General features: G+C 48.2%; 1 protein-coding gene across 1 annotated transcript in view; it reads right to left on the bottom strand.

Annotated features, from left to right (window-relative positions):
* Nucleotides 1–19,738, bottom strand: part of LOC309568009 (cathepsin D-like) — a 96,552-nt gene that overhangs the window by 36,171 nt on the left and 40,643 nt on the right. The window contains exon 4 of the mRNA XM_082273574.1: nucleotides 4,290–4,408. Coding sequence (XP_082129700.1) covers nucleotides 4,290–4,408 — 119 coding nt within the window. The remainder of the gene's footprint in view (nucleotides 1–4,289; nucleotides 4,409–19,738) is intronic.

Below are 19,738 nucleotides of genomic sequence, written 5' to 3'. Positions count from 1 at the left end.
TTTACAAAATAGAACTGTGAAAAATCGTAGCTCTCACCACAACATTAATATTTAGTAATCTTTCTAGAGTGCTTTCATACTTTGCTGACACATTCTCTTTAATGAAAGTGCCTATGATTGAACTTTTCTGGACCTCTTGTTGAGGAGATGACGAGCACTGTATCCTCCCATTCAGAATCAGCACACAAAGAACATAGTCAAACAAAGAGCTATTTCTTCAGAACCACAAAAAAGTAGGAATCTGCTACAAAGTTTGGTAAAATCCCTGCACTGTAAATTGATAACCCAGAGGGGATTGTTTTATTTCTCAATAAAAAGTGGAAGCCCTATTGGGATTTCCCTTTAATTCACAAAAGATAGGATTGAAAGTACCCTCTTAAAAAAAATTCTTACACAAGTAGCGGTTTTTGGTGACAATTGTAAAAGTTGGGATTTTTCAAATGTTTTTCTGTCCTGGTTACAACAATGAACAGGACAAACAGAGAGAGAGGGTAAATCTTTACAGCTGGGGCACAGACAGCAATAAAAAAAATGTACAAAAAACAGGAAGACAAGCGCAGAGCTGTGTGATGTATCCCAAGTAAGGCCAATATCGATGCTTACTATTAGTTTGAGTCACACCAGTGCTTTAAGTGGCCCAAAAGAGGTAATGGTACTCTATTATAGCCTATAAATGTCCCCCCCCACCCCACATTAGGGTCCCCACAGAGCACCCCCCCCCCCCCCCCGGGCTGGGACTCCTGAGCAGGGGGAGTCACTGGTGGTGACAGGTCTGGCTCTGGAGTGGAAAATATTCTTGTGTGGGGGCAATTGAGGGCGCAGATGTCCAAAATGAGCGTACTGGTACACTAAGGCGCACGGAGAGGTGGCGGTATGCTTAAGAGCCATATTTGGAAGTGGCGGTACTGAGAACCAGTGCATACCGGCCCACTTAAAGCACTGAGTCACACAGTATGTAAGCTCTAATAAAGTGGCCATGCCTGAACCCCTAATGTTTTACTCCATTCTAATGTTAATTTATAAAAAATTATTCTGGACCCTATGACCATTGGCATGGTGTCTTGACTGTTTTTTTTTTTTTTACCTATCTAGACTTCTCTCAGGACCCCCCTTTTGTTGGGGACGCTGTAGTACATTTGAGCACCCTCATCGAGACTAGGCACCTTAATCACTAAAACAGTCATTACAACACTGGATATTATTAACAGGAGATCTAGTATCTCTTACAGTACTGTATCCAAAACTAGCCCTCTGGATGAGGGAAGTGAAGGGCCATAGTTTAAACCTGAAGCCTGCGTGCACAGAAGACACTTGGGATCACTTTTACTAAGGACACAGACTGCAGTGTCCACAACCAACAGACAACTTTTGGTGGTCAGTGGTCTTACTTTGTGGCAGCTTGCATCACATTTTATGTTATTTTTTTTTTTATAGTGGCCAAAGTCCCACTTTAAAATGCATGCACACTTCTGAACAGGGGCCACACAGCATGCAGACCCTTTTTGATGACTCTCCCAGGGTGCGCTGCTGGCACAAACGATCACCCATTAAGATGAATGGATACAGTACTATAAGAAAAGGGGAACAAAAATAATTAGGGGAATGGAGGACATCAGCTATGAGGAAAGACTACAAGCACTGAACTTATTCTCTCTGGAGAAGAGATGCTTGAGGGGGGATATGATATCAATGTACAAATACTGTAGTGGTGACCCTAGCATAAGGAACAAACTTTTCAGAGAAAGGGAATAAAATGAGACACGGGGCCACTCACTAAAACTAGAGGAAAAACGGTTCAACCTTAAAATATGTAAGGGGTTCTTTACTGTCAGAGCAGTAAGGATGTGGAATTCTCTTCCACAAGCAGTGGTATCAGCAGGGAGCATCGATAGTTTAAAAAAACTATTAGATGGGCACCTTAAAGACCACAACATACAGGGGTATACAATGTATGGTTAACAGCAAACACACACATACAGTACATTATAGGTTGAACTGGATGGACTGATGTCTTTTTTCAACCTCACAAACTATATGTAATTATATATATATATATTAACCACTTGCCGACCAGTCGCGTTGACTGTACTGCGGCAAAGTGGCTCGTTCCCGTCCAGCGACGTAGACCTACATCGCTGGACTCCTCCCCTTGTGGGCGGCGCACGCGCGCCGCCAGAGGCTCGCTCCCGCTGTTTTCAGTCACAGCGGGAGTCGGGCCAAGGGAGGAGCGGTGGCGATCGTCAGGGAATCGAGTCTGGAGATCCGCCCGCTTGTGTAAACAAAGCGGGCGGATCTCCTAAGTGACAGGCAGGGTCAGATTGCAGGGTTCAGCATAGCTGAACCTGCGATCTGTCCCTGTGTCACTCAGTTACCTCCCCCCACAAGTAAGCACCAGGCATACATTAACCCCTCCCTCTCCAATAAAATTAACCCCTTCCCTGCCAGTGTCATTTTTACAGTAACAGTGCATATGTATAGCACTGATTACTGTAGTAATGTCACTGGTACCCCCAAAAGTGTCAGTCAAGGGTCCGATCTGTGCACTGCAATGTCGCAGTCCCGCAAAAAAAAATCACAAATCGCCGTCATTACTCGTTAAAAAAAAAACACCAGAAATCTTTCCCTTAGTTAGTAAACGCAATAACTTTTGCGCAAACCAATCAAAATACGCTTATTGTAATTTTTTTTACCAAACATGGGTAGCAGAAAACAAATTGGCCAAAAATGTAAAAAAAATTTGATTTTTACATTTTTTGGTGAGGGAATTTCATATAAAAAAAAATGTGAAAAATATTGTTATTTTTTCAAAATTTACTCTCTTTTTTTGTTTATAGCACAAAAAGTAAAAATCACACAGGTGATCAAAAAAAAGCTCTGTTTGTGGCAAAAAAAGGACGTAAATTTTGTTTGGGTACAGCGTCGCACGACCGCGCAATTGTCAGTTAAAGTCGCACAGTGCTGAATCACAAAAAGTGACCTGGACGTAAGACAGCAAAATCCTCCGGTGGTAAAGTGGTTAAGAATAAGAACAAATGGCTGCATGTGGTTATGTGCATAATGCACCCACATGTGCACTGACATATGCTCCAAACACACACCATCTGCCTGTATGACATGTGCATGAGGCCTAAAAAATCTTTAAAAAAAAAAAAGAAAAACTGATAATTGTAAAATAACTAAAATGCATTTTCACATGTTTGTCCATTTGTCTCTTATAATTAAAGACATGTGTAGAGTTGAAATTGTTTAATCATAGTTCACAAAGTAATAGCCGTATATGTTTTTAAACAACAATGTAAAACTTATTTAGGTATGCAAGTCCATGGGTTATGGTCAAGTTAAGCAATGTATACTGAAACTGTTAAATTTAGTCTGGGGATCTAAGCTTCAATGACCTGGAAACATGAAGGGGTTAAAGAAATCTGTCAAGAGAGAATTACTTATGGCTCGTTTCCACTGAGCTGTCTGGTACGGTTCGGTTCGGTACGGTACGCTATTTATGCCGTTTCCATTATGAATGGTACCCTAATTCCGAACCGTACCGTACCACTTTTTGGTACCCTTTCGTTGGGGTACCAAGCACATTAATACCGTACCAACAGGGTGGAGCTACACTCTGCAGAACTTTGATTGGTTGACAGACAATCGCCTATCACAGCTTTCCTGCTACACCACGCCTATCACGAAAGGGTACTATTGGCAGTGGAAACGCAAGGTGTACCTTTCCGAACCGTACCGTACTGAACCGAACCGTACCGTACCGTACCACTCAGTGGAAACGAGGCATTACTGACAGTGCTGCCCTGTTTTATAAAATACAGATGCCAGGCTGGCATGCTAATCCCTCGGGCTTTAATACATGCTGAGTTACTGCCCTGGACTAACAATACAGCCAGTGAAGATAGAGAGAAATCAGGTCTCCTGATCTTCAGGTTCTAGGACAGTGACCCAAACTACTAAAGCTAGGGAATCACCATGACATCATTTAAATCTTTCTATTGTGGCAGGTTTACTTGAGAATTCATAGCAATAGTTAAGCCATTTACGTTTCTATTGCACAGAAGGCGTTTGTGGGTGTATGGTGGGCGTTATTTGAGGTGAACCACCAGCTCAGAAGCATGATTGTGGGACGTTCCCAGACATACTGAACCTAAAACCTGACATTATTTGTGTATCTTGGCTTCTATTAGAATGGGTAGGGCTTTTACATAGAAATTCCATTACAGTTTGGTACAAAATAAAAAGAATTCATTGCACAATCTATTTTATAGGCATGAGTGTGAACTTACAGTGACTGTATCTTGGCTTAAGTATCCTTCAAGACTCCCTGTTCCATAGTGAATTGAGAACGCGGTCCCATTCTTTTTAAAGGTGCTGGATGTCCCAGAATTGTATTTTTTGTGAAACCCTAAAATACGCAACAGAAAGACACCAACATTCAAACATGACAATTTTAACTGGCTTTTTCAGCATAAAAGTAACTCGTTATAACCCATCTGCATTCCACATAAATAAAGGTAATAGCTGGTTGGTTGGTTGTTATGGGCTATTGCATGCTCCATATTATTATTACTCTTTTACTAACTTACTGAAGTCTAACAATTTTCCAGGTATGCAAATTCTAATGGGCCATACACACTATAAAGCCTCGTACACACGCGTCGAAAATTGGCAGGGAATTTTCGTCCGACTACCGATCGGCCGATTTTCGGCTTGTTAGTATGATGCTTCCGACAACCGACTCCGACTTTTCGGCCGAAAAAAATTCTGGTGTGCAGGCTATAAAATTTTTGCCCGCCGTCAATACACGGCAGATTTTCGTGCAGTCAGTACAGATTTCGACAGGGAAAAATCTAATGAGCAAGTCTGGGCATGCTCAGAGAAGAAAGAACACAAAGAAAGCAAACCAACACATGTCATCACTTCTGAAGAAGAATTTTGTCGGGCGAGAAAATTCATGTGCAGTCTAGGCACATTCCAACCAACAAAACACAACTCTGGACAAAAGACGGACGATCGGTCGGCCGATAATCGTTGCGTGTGTACTAGGCTTTAGATTTTCTGAAGACTTTTTCCTTTAGATTTACCAAAACCATATAATATGAGGTCAAACCTAAACACTTTCAATTTGTATGCAATCTGGCAGGCCCTTGCACTACATAGAAAAGGTAAATCTGAAGGAAAAAGTCTTCAGAAAATCTTATAGTGTGTATGGCCCATAAGTCTTCATCAATGCCACCTTCACATAGTTAGTCAGGTTGAAAAAAGACGTACGCTCTTCTAGTTCAACCAACAGAAAAACCAAACAAATGGAACTGGCAAAAGAAAATAGGCATATGAGTAATAGATGTTGGTAAGCAGAACTCATTCTAAAGGAATTTATGAATTTACTCTCAGATCAAATTTGTTTCATTTATTAGCAGACTCCTGATGACAATTAACATGCCACTCTTAACCATTTCTTGGAGCAGTGTTCTCAATTAGGGTACTGTCTGTGTTGCCATTAGGTGCTGCAAGCCCAGGACACAGTTTGCCTTGGATCAGCTTCATGAGTTGCTAAAGTGCAGGCAGGCTGGCCACCAGCACCATAACTACCAGTAATAAACCATAACAACTAACGATGCTCTGGGGCCAGAACATGCTGTATGGTGACATTTGTTGCTATGGCTTGGGATGCTCTGATATAAAGAGGGCTCTTTGATGGGGGACTGTGTGATTGGTGGCCTCTGATGTAATGGGGGACTCTCATGAATAGGGGGGCTTTGATGTATAGGGGGGCCTCTGATGTGATGGGGGAGCCTCTGATGCGATGGGGGGCTTCTGATGTTACGGTTATTTCATCAGGGTGACTGTGTGCATTCTCTCATGCTCAGGGACACTTTTAAAGGATAGAAGAAATCCAAGTTTGAGACCGCACTCAAGGTAATATGATGAAATCAATAAGTTCTTTTATTCCTCATAAATGAAGCAAACAGACAGTGTACAAACAGATGTGTCGCTTACTCATAACCACACCATTGTGGTTATGAGTAACCGATCTACAGCATCGTGAAACGCGTCAACCCGACACGTCTGTTTGTACACTGTCTGTTTGCTTCATTTATGAGGAATAAAAGAACTTATTGATTTCATCATATTACCTTGAGTGCGGTCTCAAACTTGGATTTCTTCTACTCTTGGATGAGGGATCTGACCTGCACCAGGTTCTGAACATACTCCTGAGCGGCTCTCTCTCTGTTTGTTCTACACTTTTAAAGGATGCCATGACAGAAGAAAGATTAAGAAACGCTGTCATGGTGTATCAAATGATCAAGGCAGAATTACCTGGTAAATCAGGATGCAGAGTTTATGTCTCTGATTCAGTTATCTCTAAAGTTACAGTGGATTTACCGTAAAAACCTGTGGTAGGTTGTTCCAGAAGTCTCTGGAAAAGTCCTGGATGTGTGCATGGGAGGAGGTGGCAAGGGAGCTAGAGAGCTGAGTGTCTTGGGAGGAGCAAAGTGGATTGTTTGGTTGGTAATTCTGAGAGGAGGTTGGTCATATATCTGAGGGCAGAGTTGTAAATGGCTTTGGAAGTTGTTGTTGATATTATTACTATAAGCTCAGTTTTTTGAAACACTATGGATTGACGTTCATACTGATGTCTATTGACCAAGCCAAATTAGGCCAAGACGCATCCCCACTTTTCCATTTGCATCTCTGTTTGGTTTTCCATATGCCATAGTCTGGCAATTCTAATTCTAAACTTAACCAGTCGCATCACTATGGGGGGAGCGGGGAGGGCTGCCCACACCCAGGTGACCCCGCCAGAGGGGTGGCTCCAGGCACAGACTGGCCACCGGCACTGGATAGAGAGAGGGGCGCCGTGGCTCCCTCCTCTTCCTCTGAGATCTCTGCTGTTGCTGTATCTTTTAGCTCCCCATGATGTGCGGGAAGGGAGGGGGAAGAGAAGAAATTGCGCTCCATTCAGCTCTGGAGTCCCAGAGCCCAGTGCCCATGTGTCCTCCGGGAACCGGCAGCACAATCACCAGCTCTATTGTTGTGACATGCAGGTGGGAAAGGGGCACAATTACAACCCTCAGGCAGAGCTGACAGAGCCTAGGCTCCTCCTCCACTCTGGCAGTATATCACAGGTATATAGTACAGGAGGAGGAACATCTGTGTGGACAGAGCTGCGCTGATCTGAGGTCTGTAAATGTAGGGAGGGAGATTTACACACACTGAGCATAGTCACACTGGGCAGATTTACACAGGTGGGGGGTTACACAAGGGGGTTTTATTGGGGGCATTACATTGGGTGGGGGGGAGGGTTACATTAGAGGCATTAAACGGGGGGGGGGGGGAATTACATTGGGAGGATTACACAGGGAGGGTTACCATTGTGGGAATTACACTGGGGGGGGGGGTTTACATTGGGGGCATTACACAGGGGGGTCTACATTGGGAGGATTACACTGGGGGGGGGGGGGTTACATTAGACAGATTACACTGAGGGAATTACACTGGGGGGATTACACAGGGGGGGTTACATTGTAAGAATAACACTGGGGGATTACATGGGGGGGTGGAATTTAAACTGGGGGGATTTACAATGGGGGGGGGATTAAACTGGGGAGATTACATGGAGGGGGTTGGATTTTACACTGGTGGGATTACATTGTAAGTGTAGCACTACTCCCTTGGGAGCTGCTGGTTACAGGTTCCCCTGGGTTACCCTTAGCAACGACATGACAGTTCAGCATTTTTAAAGTGCTTTGGCTCAGGAAACAGTCTAGGAGTTTTGGTTTTTTGTAGTTTTAATTGAGAACTTGGATAGGAGAAGGGAATGAGTGGGATACACCACCTTGTATAAACTATGCACAGTTTTCTGGGACAACTAGACATTGCTGATTGCGGCAAGGCCGCTGCTTCATCTTGTCAGTAGCGATGAAGAAGTAATTAATGAACCACTTTAGATAAGCTGTACTGTACTGCAGAACACTCTTCAGGGCCCTTCCTCGCACTCCCTTTGTTTCTTTTCGTCAGGGCTTTCTACACGGCACCCCCTTTACTATAACACTCTCTGTGTGAGCTGGCTCCTTGATCCCCCCTGACTTCATTGGATTGGTCCCCCTTCCTGGTCAGACCCTTAGGCAAATCTCCTGGTACTCGCGGACACTGTTTTTCCCGAGAGACTCTGCCAGCAGCTCCACTGTCAGCTCCACTGGATCTTCTGCAGCTCAGCTCCACACCTGGTTCACCAAGCCGACCACCTAAGACCAACTTCCTCACACACTGCAGGAGGAGAGACAGCTGTACACCTCCTCCTGGGACTCTGCTTCATGCAAAAGACGCCCTGTCACATGTCCCCTCAGTATTTATGGTCAATCCCAGGATGCATTGCAGGAATGCCCTCCCACTGGGACTGCCATAAAACATGATGTGTCACTGGCTAGGTTTCCTCCACTGTCCAACAAGCTCCCTCATTGGATACAGTGGGGACACTCCCTCAGACCCAGTGAATCACACCTGGAGACATGCAACAGGCTCCCCAGATAAGCAGAAGGAGCAAATATATTTGTTTTCCTAGCACCTACCTAGGAGGGTGCTACATCAGGATTACATAGGGGGATTACACGGGGGCTGGAATTTACACTGGGGGATTACACTGCAGGGATTTACACCAGGGGGATTACACTGGGGAGATTTACACAGGGTAGTACAATGGGGAGATTATGCTGGGAGAGTTTACACTGGAGGGGGAATACACTGAGGGATTTTACACTGGAGGGGATTACACTGTTACACTGAGGGCAACATACTTGAGGTTATTTGAACTGGGGGGGGGGGGGGGAGATACACTGTAGGGGCATTACACTAGGGCAGTGATGGCAAACCTTGGCACCCCAGATGTTTTGGAACTACATGTCCCATGATGCTCAGCTAGACCGCAAAGTGCATGAGCATCATGGGAAATGTAGTTCCAAAACATCTGGGGTGCCAAGGTTTGCCATCACTGCACTAGGGGGGTTTACACTGGGGAGTACAATGGTGGGATTACGCTGGGGGATTACACTATGGGTGATTCAACTAGGAGAGTACAGGGGGATTTACGGGGGGGGGGGGGCATTACACTGTTACACTGGGAGGATTTACACTTGGAGTATTACTCTGGGAAGATTACAGTGCAGGGGATTTACACTTGGGAGATTAACCTGTGCTGCTCAGTCTAAAATGCCTGGGCCTATTTTACCCTGGGTGACACCATTAGGTAGGAAGTGATATCCCACTGTGATGGTGTCACCCCTCTCTGTGACAGCGTGCAGATTACTGTGCTGGCACTGACCGCATCCTTTACAGGCTAGGGGTGCTGTGCCGATGCGCTAGCCTGCTCAGTGCCCTGGATTGTTCAGTGACACTATGTTTTACTGCACCAGGTGACACCAATCCTAGTGACACCACTGGCCCTTACCTTAAAGCGGAGTTCCAGCCATTCACGCACCTGTCCAAAGGTCCAGCGATGCGGCCGCCCGAAGCCTCGATCCTCTCCCTCGGCATCACTGCTGTGGGCACCCGGCTGTGACAGTTTGCGGCTTCACAACCGGGTACCCACTGCGCATGCGCGAGTCGCGCTGCGCGCCGTGATTGGCCGGCAATCTTCTGGGACCTCTGACGTGTCCCAGAAGATTGCAGGGAGGGAGGGGGAGAGGAGAACTTCCGTTCAGGGCGCCGGGGCGCTCCGAGCGGAAGTGGGAGCAGGTACCTGTCAAAACTAGGTACCCGCTCCCCCCCAAAAAAAATGACATGCCAAATGTGGCATGTCGGGGGGTCAGGACTCCCTAAAGCGGAAGTTCCACTTTTGGGTGGAACTCCACTTTAAGGTGACCAGTTTTTAAAAATGAAATCCAGGGACATATTTTTTTTTTTTACTAGTAATGGCAGCAATCAGCGACTTATAGCGGGACTGCAATATTGCAGCAGAGAAATCGGACACCCAGTGACACTTTTTACACTTTGTGGGAACCAGTGACACTAATACAGTGATCAGTGCTAAAAATATGTACTGTCATTGTACTAATGACACTGGCTGGGAGGGGTTAACATCTAGGGAAATCGAAGGGTTAAATGTGTGCCTAACAAGTGTTTTCTCACTGTGGGGGAGGTGCTTTTACTAAGGGAAGGCATATATCCCTGTCCCTGTTTTGCAGGAACACAGGATCAATGTCTTCCATACTGACAGACCGCCATTCTACCTGTTTTCAAAATGATCAGCGGATACAGGCGGACATTGAGTCTGCCAGACCTGCTGATTGGCTCTGATACCCAGAAATGCAGGATCACATATAATGTATATGCATGATCCTGCGCAGCGCGACCACCCTGTAGCAGTAAATCTACTATGGGGCGGTTGGCAACAGGTTAAGATCATCAGCATTATGATAACTCACAGGCAGCAGGCACTCTATTATGGCTTTGTCACAGTGTGTCACATAACATGGCTGCTGGGTGCTGATTTTGTTAACTTATTGGGCATAAGTTAACAAAATCAGCACCCAGCAGCCATGTTATGTAACCCAATGTGACAGTGCAAATCCAGCCAGAGGCATGCTAGAGTGCCCGCTGCCTGTGATTTATGATACCATCCATGATGCCAGAGAGACAGACACAGTGCAATGTAGTCTATTCACAGACACCCCCAATGCACACCTGTGTTAAAGCCTTGTTGAAGGCACTGGCAGTCCCATGATCAGATCGCATTCCCCTCTGTTCCTGCTGCTGGACACTATCAGCTGAGCCCAGCTGCCTCTCTCTGCCTGTCGCCACCGCTGCCTGCCTCACAACCCCTCAAGCCTTACTCTCCGGGTCCCGGCTACTACTGGGTAGAGAGCGCAGGAAGATCACTCCGCCTGGGAAGGCAAGGAGATAGGCAGGCAGGCAGGTGGCTGGCCGGGACTTGAGCCAAGGCAAAAAACATGCGAGCGGGAGCAGAGTTGGCATGCGACCGAAAATGAAGAAATAGTCCCTCCACTCTGCCCAGCACATGATCATCAGAAAGGGGCACAGATAATGAAAAAATATACCCCCCCCCCCCTTAAGCTGGGGGTGGTGGAGCGGGGGTGTGTAATTCAGAATATTTTTTTTTTATTCTGCACTGACTGTCTTTGAAATTGCCCGGGCCACTATTTAAATCCAATCTGGGGACAAAACCGGGGGACAGACTTCATTCGGGGACACTGTCCTTAGTCTGGAGACATCTGGTCAGCCTACCTTACCTGCTCTTCTACAACCTAATGTGATAACAAAATCTGTATTATTCCTATCAGTCAGGAACTCCAGATCCCATCCTATAGTGGTGGGATAATTGGTCTCTCCCAAGGCTGGGGTACAGAAAGAGTCAGGTGATTGATCACAGACCCTGTCCTTTGACAGAGAGTACCTGACATGTTGCTGTCACAGTGTTGGGGTGATGGTATTAGTATGAAATCTATATTTGGTTACAGGTTATTTTTATCAGATTAGATTTAAAAGCAACAGGAAAAGGATAGGGGTGTAAAATACAGAAGGTTGTGATTAAAAGAATTTAAAGTGGAACTTCACACTGGCATTACTCCCCTCCCACTGCCATCTTGAAAAATTCAGCACCTGTTTACAGGTCTCTACCAAGTATTTGGGACCTAGCAGGGACCTGTGGCACATTTGTGAACATGTGGGGATCTCTGCACATGTGTCCAGATGTTGCTAATTTATAGCATATGGGCATTGTGGGAGACTGCAAATCCCCCACGTGTGTGCAGACAAACCAATATGGTCATGTGTATGTGCCGAATTGTGCTTTCTGTATTACACTGCCTCCTGGAATAGGTGTGATGTGGAAATCCCAGGTGGCAGCGGGGCCTGGTCTATGCTTGGAAGCAGAAAGCGCTGTCTTGCATCACAAAAAGGTGACTATGGAGATAATTGTGAAACTCTTCCCCAGGGGGAGGGAGGAACAAAAAGAGAAAATTTTGTCTTAATGGATTAAGTTACAATATAAATCAATTTGAAATTCTTTCTTTGTCTAAAGTTGTTGCTAAATGGTCCATTTCAAAGGCATAACTACAACCTTAAGGGCCCCAGTGCAAGAAACCATGAAGGGTCTGCCCATCCCGGGGCCCTTTCTCATGTTTTGCAGCGGGTCCCCTCCTGCCGTCTCTAGGCCTCCACATGGTAGTGAAATGCCAGGGCCCAGTCGCAAGACCCTGGTAGTTCTGCCACTGACCTTACTATTACTAGCGGGCATTTTGGAGAATATAAGGGAAGGAAGATATAAGGGGGGCACGCTGGAGGTACTAAAACAGTACCTATGATATAGGGTCTGGGATTCTGGGATTAAAAGTATCATTTCAGTCTTTGCAGATGACACCAAGCTATGCAGTGGAATAACTTCCTTACAAGGATGTCTCCAACTTACAAGCCAACCTCAATGCACTGTTTCATTGGGCAACTATGTGGCAAATGAGGTTTAATGTTGATAAATGTAAAGTTACGCACTTTGGGGCTAAGAATATGCATGCATCATACATACTAGAGGAAGTAGAACTGGGGGAATCCATAGCAGAGAAGGATCTGGGTGTTCTGGTAGATCCTAAGCTTAATAATAGCATGCAATGCCAAGCTGCGGTTTCCAAAGCAAGCAAAGTCCTTTTTTGTATTAACAGAGGCATGGACTCCAGAGAGAGATATCATTTTGCCCTTGTACAAATCATTAGTAATACCTCATCTGGAATATGCAGTTCAGTTTTGGGCACCAGTTCTCAAAAAGGATATCGGGGAATTGGAGAAAGTGCAGAGAAGGGCAACCAAACTGATAAGAGGCACAGAGGAGCTCAGCTTTGAGAAAAAATTAGAGGAACTGAATTTATTCTCTCTTGAGAAGAGGCGATTAAGGGGGATTTGTTCAACATGTATGAATACATAAAGGGTCCATATAGTGAACTTGGTGTTGAGTTATTCACTTTTGGGTCAACACAGAGGACAAGAGGGGAAACTTTACGTCTAGAGGAAAAGATATTTCATCTCCAAAAATGGAAAGGTTTGGATTCTTTCCTAGGTGTACATAATATAAATGGGTACGAATATTTAAAGGGAAAATTGGTTCAGGGAATAACTGATTGCCTCTCAGGGAATCAGGAAGGAAATTTTTCCCCTGATGTAGCAAATTGGATCATGCTTTGCAGGGGTCTTTCGAATTCCTCTGGATCAACTGCGGGTATAGGATTGTGTATATGGGATTGTATGGTTGAGTTTTCTTTACTGTTTTTTTTTGTTTTTTTTTATTAGTTTAGCCAGATGAACTTGTGTCTTTTTCAACATTAACTATTACACTATGTAACTATGTAACCTGAAGAGTGCCCCCTTACATCCTCCTGAGTGCCCCCTTGGGATCAGTGGCAGTAGTGGTTGTTGGGGGAATAGAATCAGTGGTGGTGGTGGTGGCGGGAGGGATGGGATCAGTGGCAGTAGAGGGGGAATAGTATCAGTGGCGGTTGTGGCATCAGTGTGGGGAGGGGGGGTCAGTGGCAGAGGGATGGTGGTAAGGGATGGGTTCAATGGCAGAGGGATGGTATCAGTGGCAGAGGGTTGGTGGTGGGAGATGGGATCAGTGGCAGAGGGTTGGTGGTGGGGGATGGAATCAGTGGCAGAGGGTTGGTGGTGGGGGATGGAATCAGTCGCAGAGAGATGGTGGCGGGGGATAGGATCAGTGGCAGAGGGATGGTGGTAGAAGGATGGAGACAGTGGCAGAGGGATGGTGGTAGAAGGATGGGGTGAGTGGCAGAGGGATGGTGGTGGGGGATTGGGGTCAGTGGCAGAGTAATGGTGGGAGGGATGGGATCAGTGGCAGAAGCTGGTTGGAGAGGGGTGGGATCAGTGGCAGAGGGATGGTTGTGCAGGGATAGGATTAGTAGCAGAGGGATGGTGGAGCAGAGGGATGGTGGGGGGGATGCAGATCAGTGGCAGAGGGATGGTGATCAGTGGTAGTGGGATGGTGGGGGAGGGATGGGATCAGTGGCAGAGGGATGGTGGTGGAGGGATGGGATCAGTGGCAGAGGGATGGTGGTGGAGGGATGGGATCAGTGGCAGAGGGATGGTGGTGGAGAAATGGGATCAGGTGCAGAGGGATGGTGGGGGGGGTGAGATCAGTGGTAGAGGGATGGTGGTGGAGGGATGGGATCAGTGGTACAGAGATGGTGGGAGGGATGGGATAAGTGGCAGAGGGATGGTGGGAGGGATGGAATTAGTGGCAGAGGGATGTTGGGTGGGATGGGATGGTGGTGGAGGGATGGAATCAGTGGCAGATGGATGGTGCGAGGCATGGTATCAGTGGTAGAGGGATGGTGGGGGGGAGGTTGGATGGTGGTGGAGGGATAGGATCAGTGGCAGAGGGATGGTGGGAGGGATGGGATCAGTGGTTGAGGGATGGTGGGGGGGATGGAATGGTGGTGGAGGGATAGAATCAGTCGCAGTGGGATGGTGGGAGAGATGGGATCATTGGCAGAGGGATGGGGATCAGTGGCAGAGGGATAGTGGGAGGAATGGGATCAGTGGCAGAGGGATGGTGGGAGGGATGGAATAAGTGGTAGAGGGATGGTGGGGGGTGGGGGGGTTAGGATGGTGGTGGAGGAATGGGATTAATGGCAAAGGGATTGTGGGGGGGGGATGGGATCAGTGGCAGAGGGATGGTGGTAAGGGATGGGTTCAAAGGCAGAGGGACGGTATCAGTGGCAGAGGGTTGGTGGTGGGAGATGGGATCAGTGGCAGAGGGTTGGTGGTGGGGGATGGAATCAGTGGCAGAGGGTTGGTGGTGGGGGATGGAATCAGTGGCAGAGAGATGGTGGCGGGGGATAGGATCAGTGGCAGAGGGATGGTGGTAGAAGGATGGAGACAGTGGCAGAGGGATGGTGGTAGAAGGATGGGGTGAGTGGCAGAGGGATGGTGGTGGGGGATTGGGGTCAGTGGCAGAGGGATGGTGGGAGGGATGGGATCAGTGGCAGAAGCTGGTTGGAGAGGGGTGGGATCAGTGGCAGAGGGATGGTGGTGCAGGGATAGGATTAGTAGCAGAGGGATGGTGGAGCAGAGGGATGGTGGGGGGATGCAGATCAGTGGCAGAGGGATGGTGATCAGTGGTAGTGGGATGGTGGGGGAGGGATGGGATCAGTGGCAGAGGGATGGTGGTGGAGGGATGGGATCAGTGGCAGAGGGATGGTGGTGGAGAAATAAGATCAGGTGCAGAGGGATGGTGGGGGGGGGTGAGATCAGTGGTAGAGGGATGGTGGTGGAGGGATGGGATCATTGGTACAGAGATGGTGGGAGGGATGGGATAAGTGGCAGAGGGATGGTGGGAGGGATGGAATTAGTGGCAGAGGGATGTTGGGTGGGATGGGATGGTGGTGGAGGGATGGAATCAGTGGCAGTGGGATGGTGGGAGAGATTGGATCATTGGCAGAGGGATGGGGATCAGTGGCAGAGGGATGTGGTGGAGGGATGGGATCAGTGGTACAGAGATGGTGGGAGGGATGGGATAAGTGGCAGAGGGATGGTGGGAGGGATGGAATTAGTGGCAGAGGGATGGTGGGGGGGAGGTTGGATGGTGGTGGAGGGATAGGATCAGTGGCAGAGGGATGGTGGGAGGGATGGGATCAGTGGTAGAGGGATGGTGGGGGGGATGGAATGGTGGTGGAGAGATAGGATCAGTGGCAGTGGGATGGTGGGAGAGATGGGATCATTGGCAGAGGGATGGGGATCAGTGGCAGAGGGATAGTGGGAGGAATGGGATCAGTGGCAGAGGGATGGGGGGTGGGATGGTGGTGGAGGGATGGGATCAGTGGCAGAGGGATGGTGGGGGGGGATGGAATAAGTGGTAGAGGGATGGTGGGGGGTGGGGGGGGTAGGATGGTGGTGGAGGAATGGGATCAATGGCAAAGGGATGGTGGGGGGGATGGGATCAGTGGCAGAGGGATGGTGGTGGTGGAGGGATGGGATCAGTGGCAGAGGGATGGTGGTAGAAGGATGGGGTGAGTGGCAGAGGGATGTTGGTGGGGGATGGGAACAGTGGCAGAGGGATGGTGGTGGGGGATGGGGTCAGTGGCAGAGGGATGGTGGGAGGGATGGGATCAGTGGCAGAAGCTAGTTGGGGAGGGGTGGGATCAGTGGCAGAGGGATGGTGGTGGAGGGATAGGATTAGTAGCAGAGGGATGGTGGGGGGATGGAGGTCAGTGGCAGAGGGATGGTGATCAGTGGTAGTGGGATGGTGGGGGAGGGATGGGATCAGTGGCAGAGGGATTGTGGAAGAGGGATGGGATCAATGGCAGAGGGATGGTGGTATAGAAATGGGATCAGGTGCAGAGGGATAATCAGGGGGGGGGGGTGAGATCTATGGTAGAGGGATGGTGGGGGGGAGGGGATAAGTGGCAGAGGGATGTGGTGGAGGGATGGGATCAGTGGCAGAGGGATGGTGGGGGGGATGGGATGGTGGTGGAGGGATAGGATCAGTGGCAGAGGGATGGTGGGAGGGATGGGATCAGTGGTACAGGGATGGTGGTGGGGATAGAATGGTGGTAGAGGGATAGGATCAGTGCACAGGGATGATGGGAGGGATGGGATTAGTGGCAGAGGGATGGTGAGAGGGATGGGAATTAGTGGCAGAGGGATGGTGGGAGGAATGGGATCAGTGGCAGAGGGATGGGGGTGGGATGGTGGTGGAGGGATGGGATCAGTGGCAGAGGGATGGTGGGAGGGATGGAATAAGTGGTAGAGGGATGGTGGGGGGGATAGGAGGGTGGTGGAGGGATGGGATCAATGGCAGAGGTATGGGGGGTGGGATCAGTGGCAGAGGGACGGTGGAGGGGAGGAGGGGATGGGATGGTGATGGAGGGGTGGGATCAGGGATGGGATCAGTGGCAGAGGGATGGTAGGGGATGGGATGGTGGGGGATAGGATGGTGGTGGAGGGATGGGATCAGTGGCAGAGGGATGGTGTTAGGGATGGGATCTGTGGCAGAGGGATGGTGGTGGAGGGATGGGATCAGGGGCAGAGGGATGGTGGGGGGATGGGATGGTGATGGTGGAGGGATTGGATCAGTGGCAGAGGGATGGTGGGGGGGCGGGGTGTAATGGAGAGATGAGATCAGTGGCAGAGGGATTTTAGGAGGGATGGGATGGTGGTGGAGGGATAGGATCGGTGGCAGGGGAATGGTGAAGGGGATGGGATGGTGACACTGGCACTCACCTGTTCTCAATGTGAGCCGATCCCCCTCCTTGCAAGGCACTCTTAGCCTGGCTTCACAGTTCCTCCAATAGCAGTTCTCTCTAAATGGGGATTCTGTCTTCACATTGGCTCACGAGGTGGAGCTCTCCTCCCCCTTCACTCTACTGGCCCATCAGCTGACTTTTTCTTCCACCCGACATTGATCTGCTTGGAGGAATGGGCGGAGAGATGTGCCAGTAGCAGTGAGCACTGTGGCACAGTGAGTGTATAATGTGCTGACTGACAGGATGCCTGCAATTAACGGCGGTAGCCCGATCACTGACTAGAAGTGGTGGCCGAGACTGGCAGGCGGGCAGCGCCCCCCCAACAGTGGTGGAACTCCAAGGCCCAGTCGCAAAAGTGACTGCTGCAACCCTAGTAGTTCCGCCACTGGTCCGTTTCTGTCCCTGATCCAATGCTGTATACAACAGTTAAAGTGCATGTACAGTAAATTCAAAACTCTTTTTTAATTTGGGATGGAGAGCTGAGATGGGGAGTTTAGAATCCCTGTTATGTTTCTATTGTTTTGAGTCCTTTATAATACACCTGTCCTTAAAGTGCTACTAAACCCAGGACCCTGCATTCACTATATCTGGTCTTCCACAGTACACAGAACATGGAAATGCAATTATTTTAGTAAATATAAACTGCTAGCTAAATAACTTTTTTCATCAGCAGTATATAGCCATCTTGTGACTTCTATCAGTGTCTGGTAAAGCTTGTAGGACTAGGAGGAGTTTTCATACTGACTGGTTGTCCTATCAGCATGCAGTACCCCTGACCCTCGTTCTGGACAGTGCTGATTGGCCCTGTGCACTCTCCCAAGAAAAAAAAAATAAAAATTCTCTAGCAATACACACCAAACTGAGCATGTGCAGCCTGACTCCAAAGGCTCTGTCTCATCCAGACATGTTCTGGAGTCAGTGGAAGAAGAGAAGGCTCTGTGCATACAGGATCAAGCAGCCTTTTTACAAAATGCAGAGGATTAACACCTTAGGTTGCACAGTGAGTACAACAAGCATGCTTTACTGCATATACAGACTGATTTTACTGTTGTGGGTTTAGTAGTAACACTTTAACCACTTTACCACCGGAGGATTTTGCTGTCTTACGTCTGGGACACTTTTTGCGATTCGGCACTGTGCAACTTTAACTGACAATTGCGCGGTCGTGCAACGCCGTACCCAAACAAAATTTACGTCCTTTTTTTCCCACAAACAGAGCTTTCTTTTGGTGGTATTTGATCACCTATGCGATTTTTACTTTTTGTGCTATAAACAAAAAAAGAGCATAAATTTTGAAAAAATAACAATATTTTTCACTTTTTTTATATGAAATCCCCCCCCCCCCCCCAAAAAAATGTAAAAATCTAAATTTTTTTAAATTTTTGGCCAATTTATTTTCTGCTACCTATGTTTGGTAAAAAAAAAAATCACAATAAGCGTATTTTGATTGGTTTGCGCAAATGTTATTGCGTTTACTAACTAAGGGAAAGATTTCTGTCATTTTTGGTGTTCTTTTTTTAACGAGTAATGGCGGCGATCTGCGATTTTTTTTGCGGGACTGCGACATTGCGGCGGACAGATCGGACCCTTGATTGACATTTTTGGGGGTACCAGTGACATTACTGCAGTAATCAGTGCTATATATATGCACTGTTACTGTAAAAATGACACTGGCAGGGAAGGGGTTAATTTTATTGGAGAGGGAGGGGTTAATTTATGCCTGGTGCTTACTAACGTGTGTGGGGGGAGGTGACTGTGTGACACAAGGACAGATCGCAGGTTCAGCTATGCTGAACCCTGCAATCTGACCCTGCCTGTCACTTAGGAGATCCGCCCGCTTGTGTTTACACAAGTGGGCGGATCTCCACACTCGATTCCCCGACGATCGGGGAAGAGCAGCGGCGATCGCCGCTGCTCCTCCCCTGGCCCGACTCCCGCTAGTTGGGGAGGGGTGGGATCAGTGGCAGAGGGATGGTGGTGGAGGGATAGGATTAGTAGCAGAGGGATGGTGGGGGGATGGAGGTCAGTGGCAGAGGGATGGTGATCAGTGGTAGTGGGATGGTGGGGGAGGGATGGGATCAGTGGCAGAGGGATTGTGGAAGAGGGATGGGATCAATGGCAGAGGGATGGTGGTATAGAAATGGGATCAGGTGCAGAGGGATAATCAGGGGGGGGTGAGATCTATGGTAGAGGGATGGTGGGGGGGAGGGGATAAGTGGCAGAGGGATGTGGTGGAGGGATGGGATCAGTGGCAGAGGGATGGTGGGGGGGATGGGATGGTGGTGGAGGGATAGGATCAGTGGCAGAGGGATGGTGGGAGGGATGGGATCAGTGGTACAGGGATGGTGGTGGGGATAGAATGGTGGTAGAGGGATAGGATCAGTGCACAGGGATGATGGGAGGGATGGGATCAGTGGCAGAGGGATGGTGAGAGGGATGGGAATTAGTGGCAGAGGGATGGTGGGAGGAAT

This window comes from Pelophylax lessonae, assembly GCF_965119305.1.
Source record: "Pelophylax lessonae genome assembly, chromosome: 12".
Classification (NCBI taxonomy): domain Eukaryota; kingdom Metazoa; phylum Chordata; class Amphibia; order Anura; family Ranidae; genus Pelophylax; species Pelophylax lessonae.
Note: the sequence above shows the minus strand (reverse complement) of the source record. Positions and strands in the feature narration are given on the sequence as shown.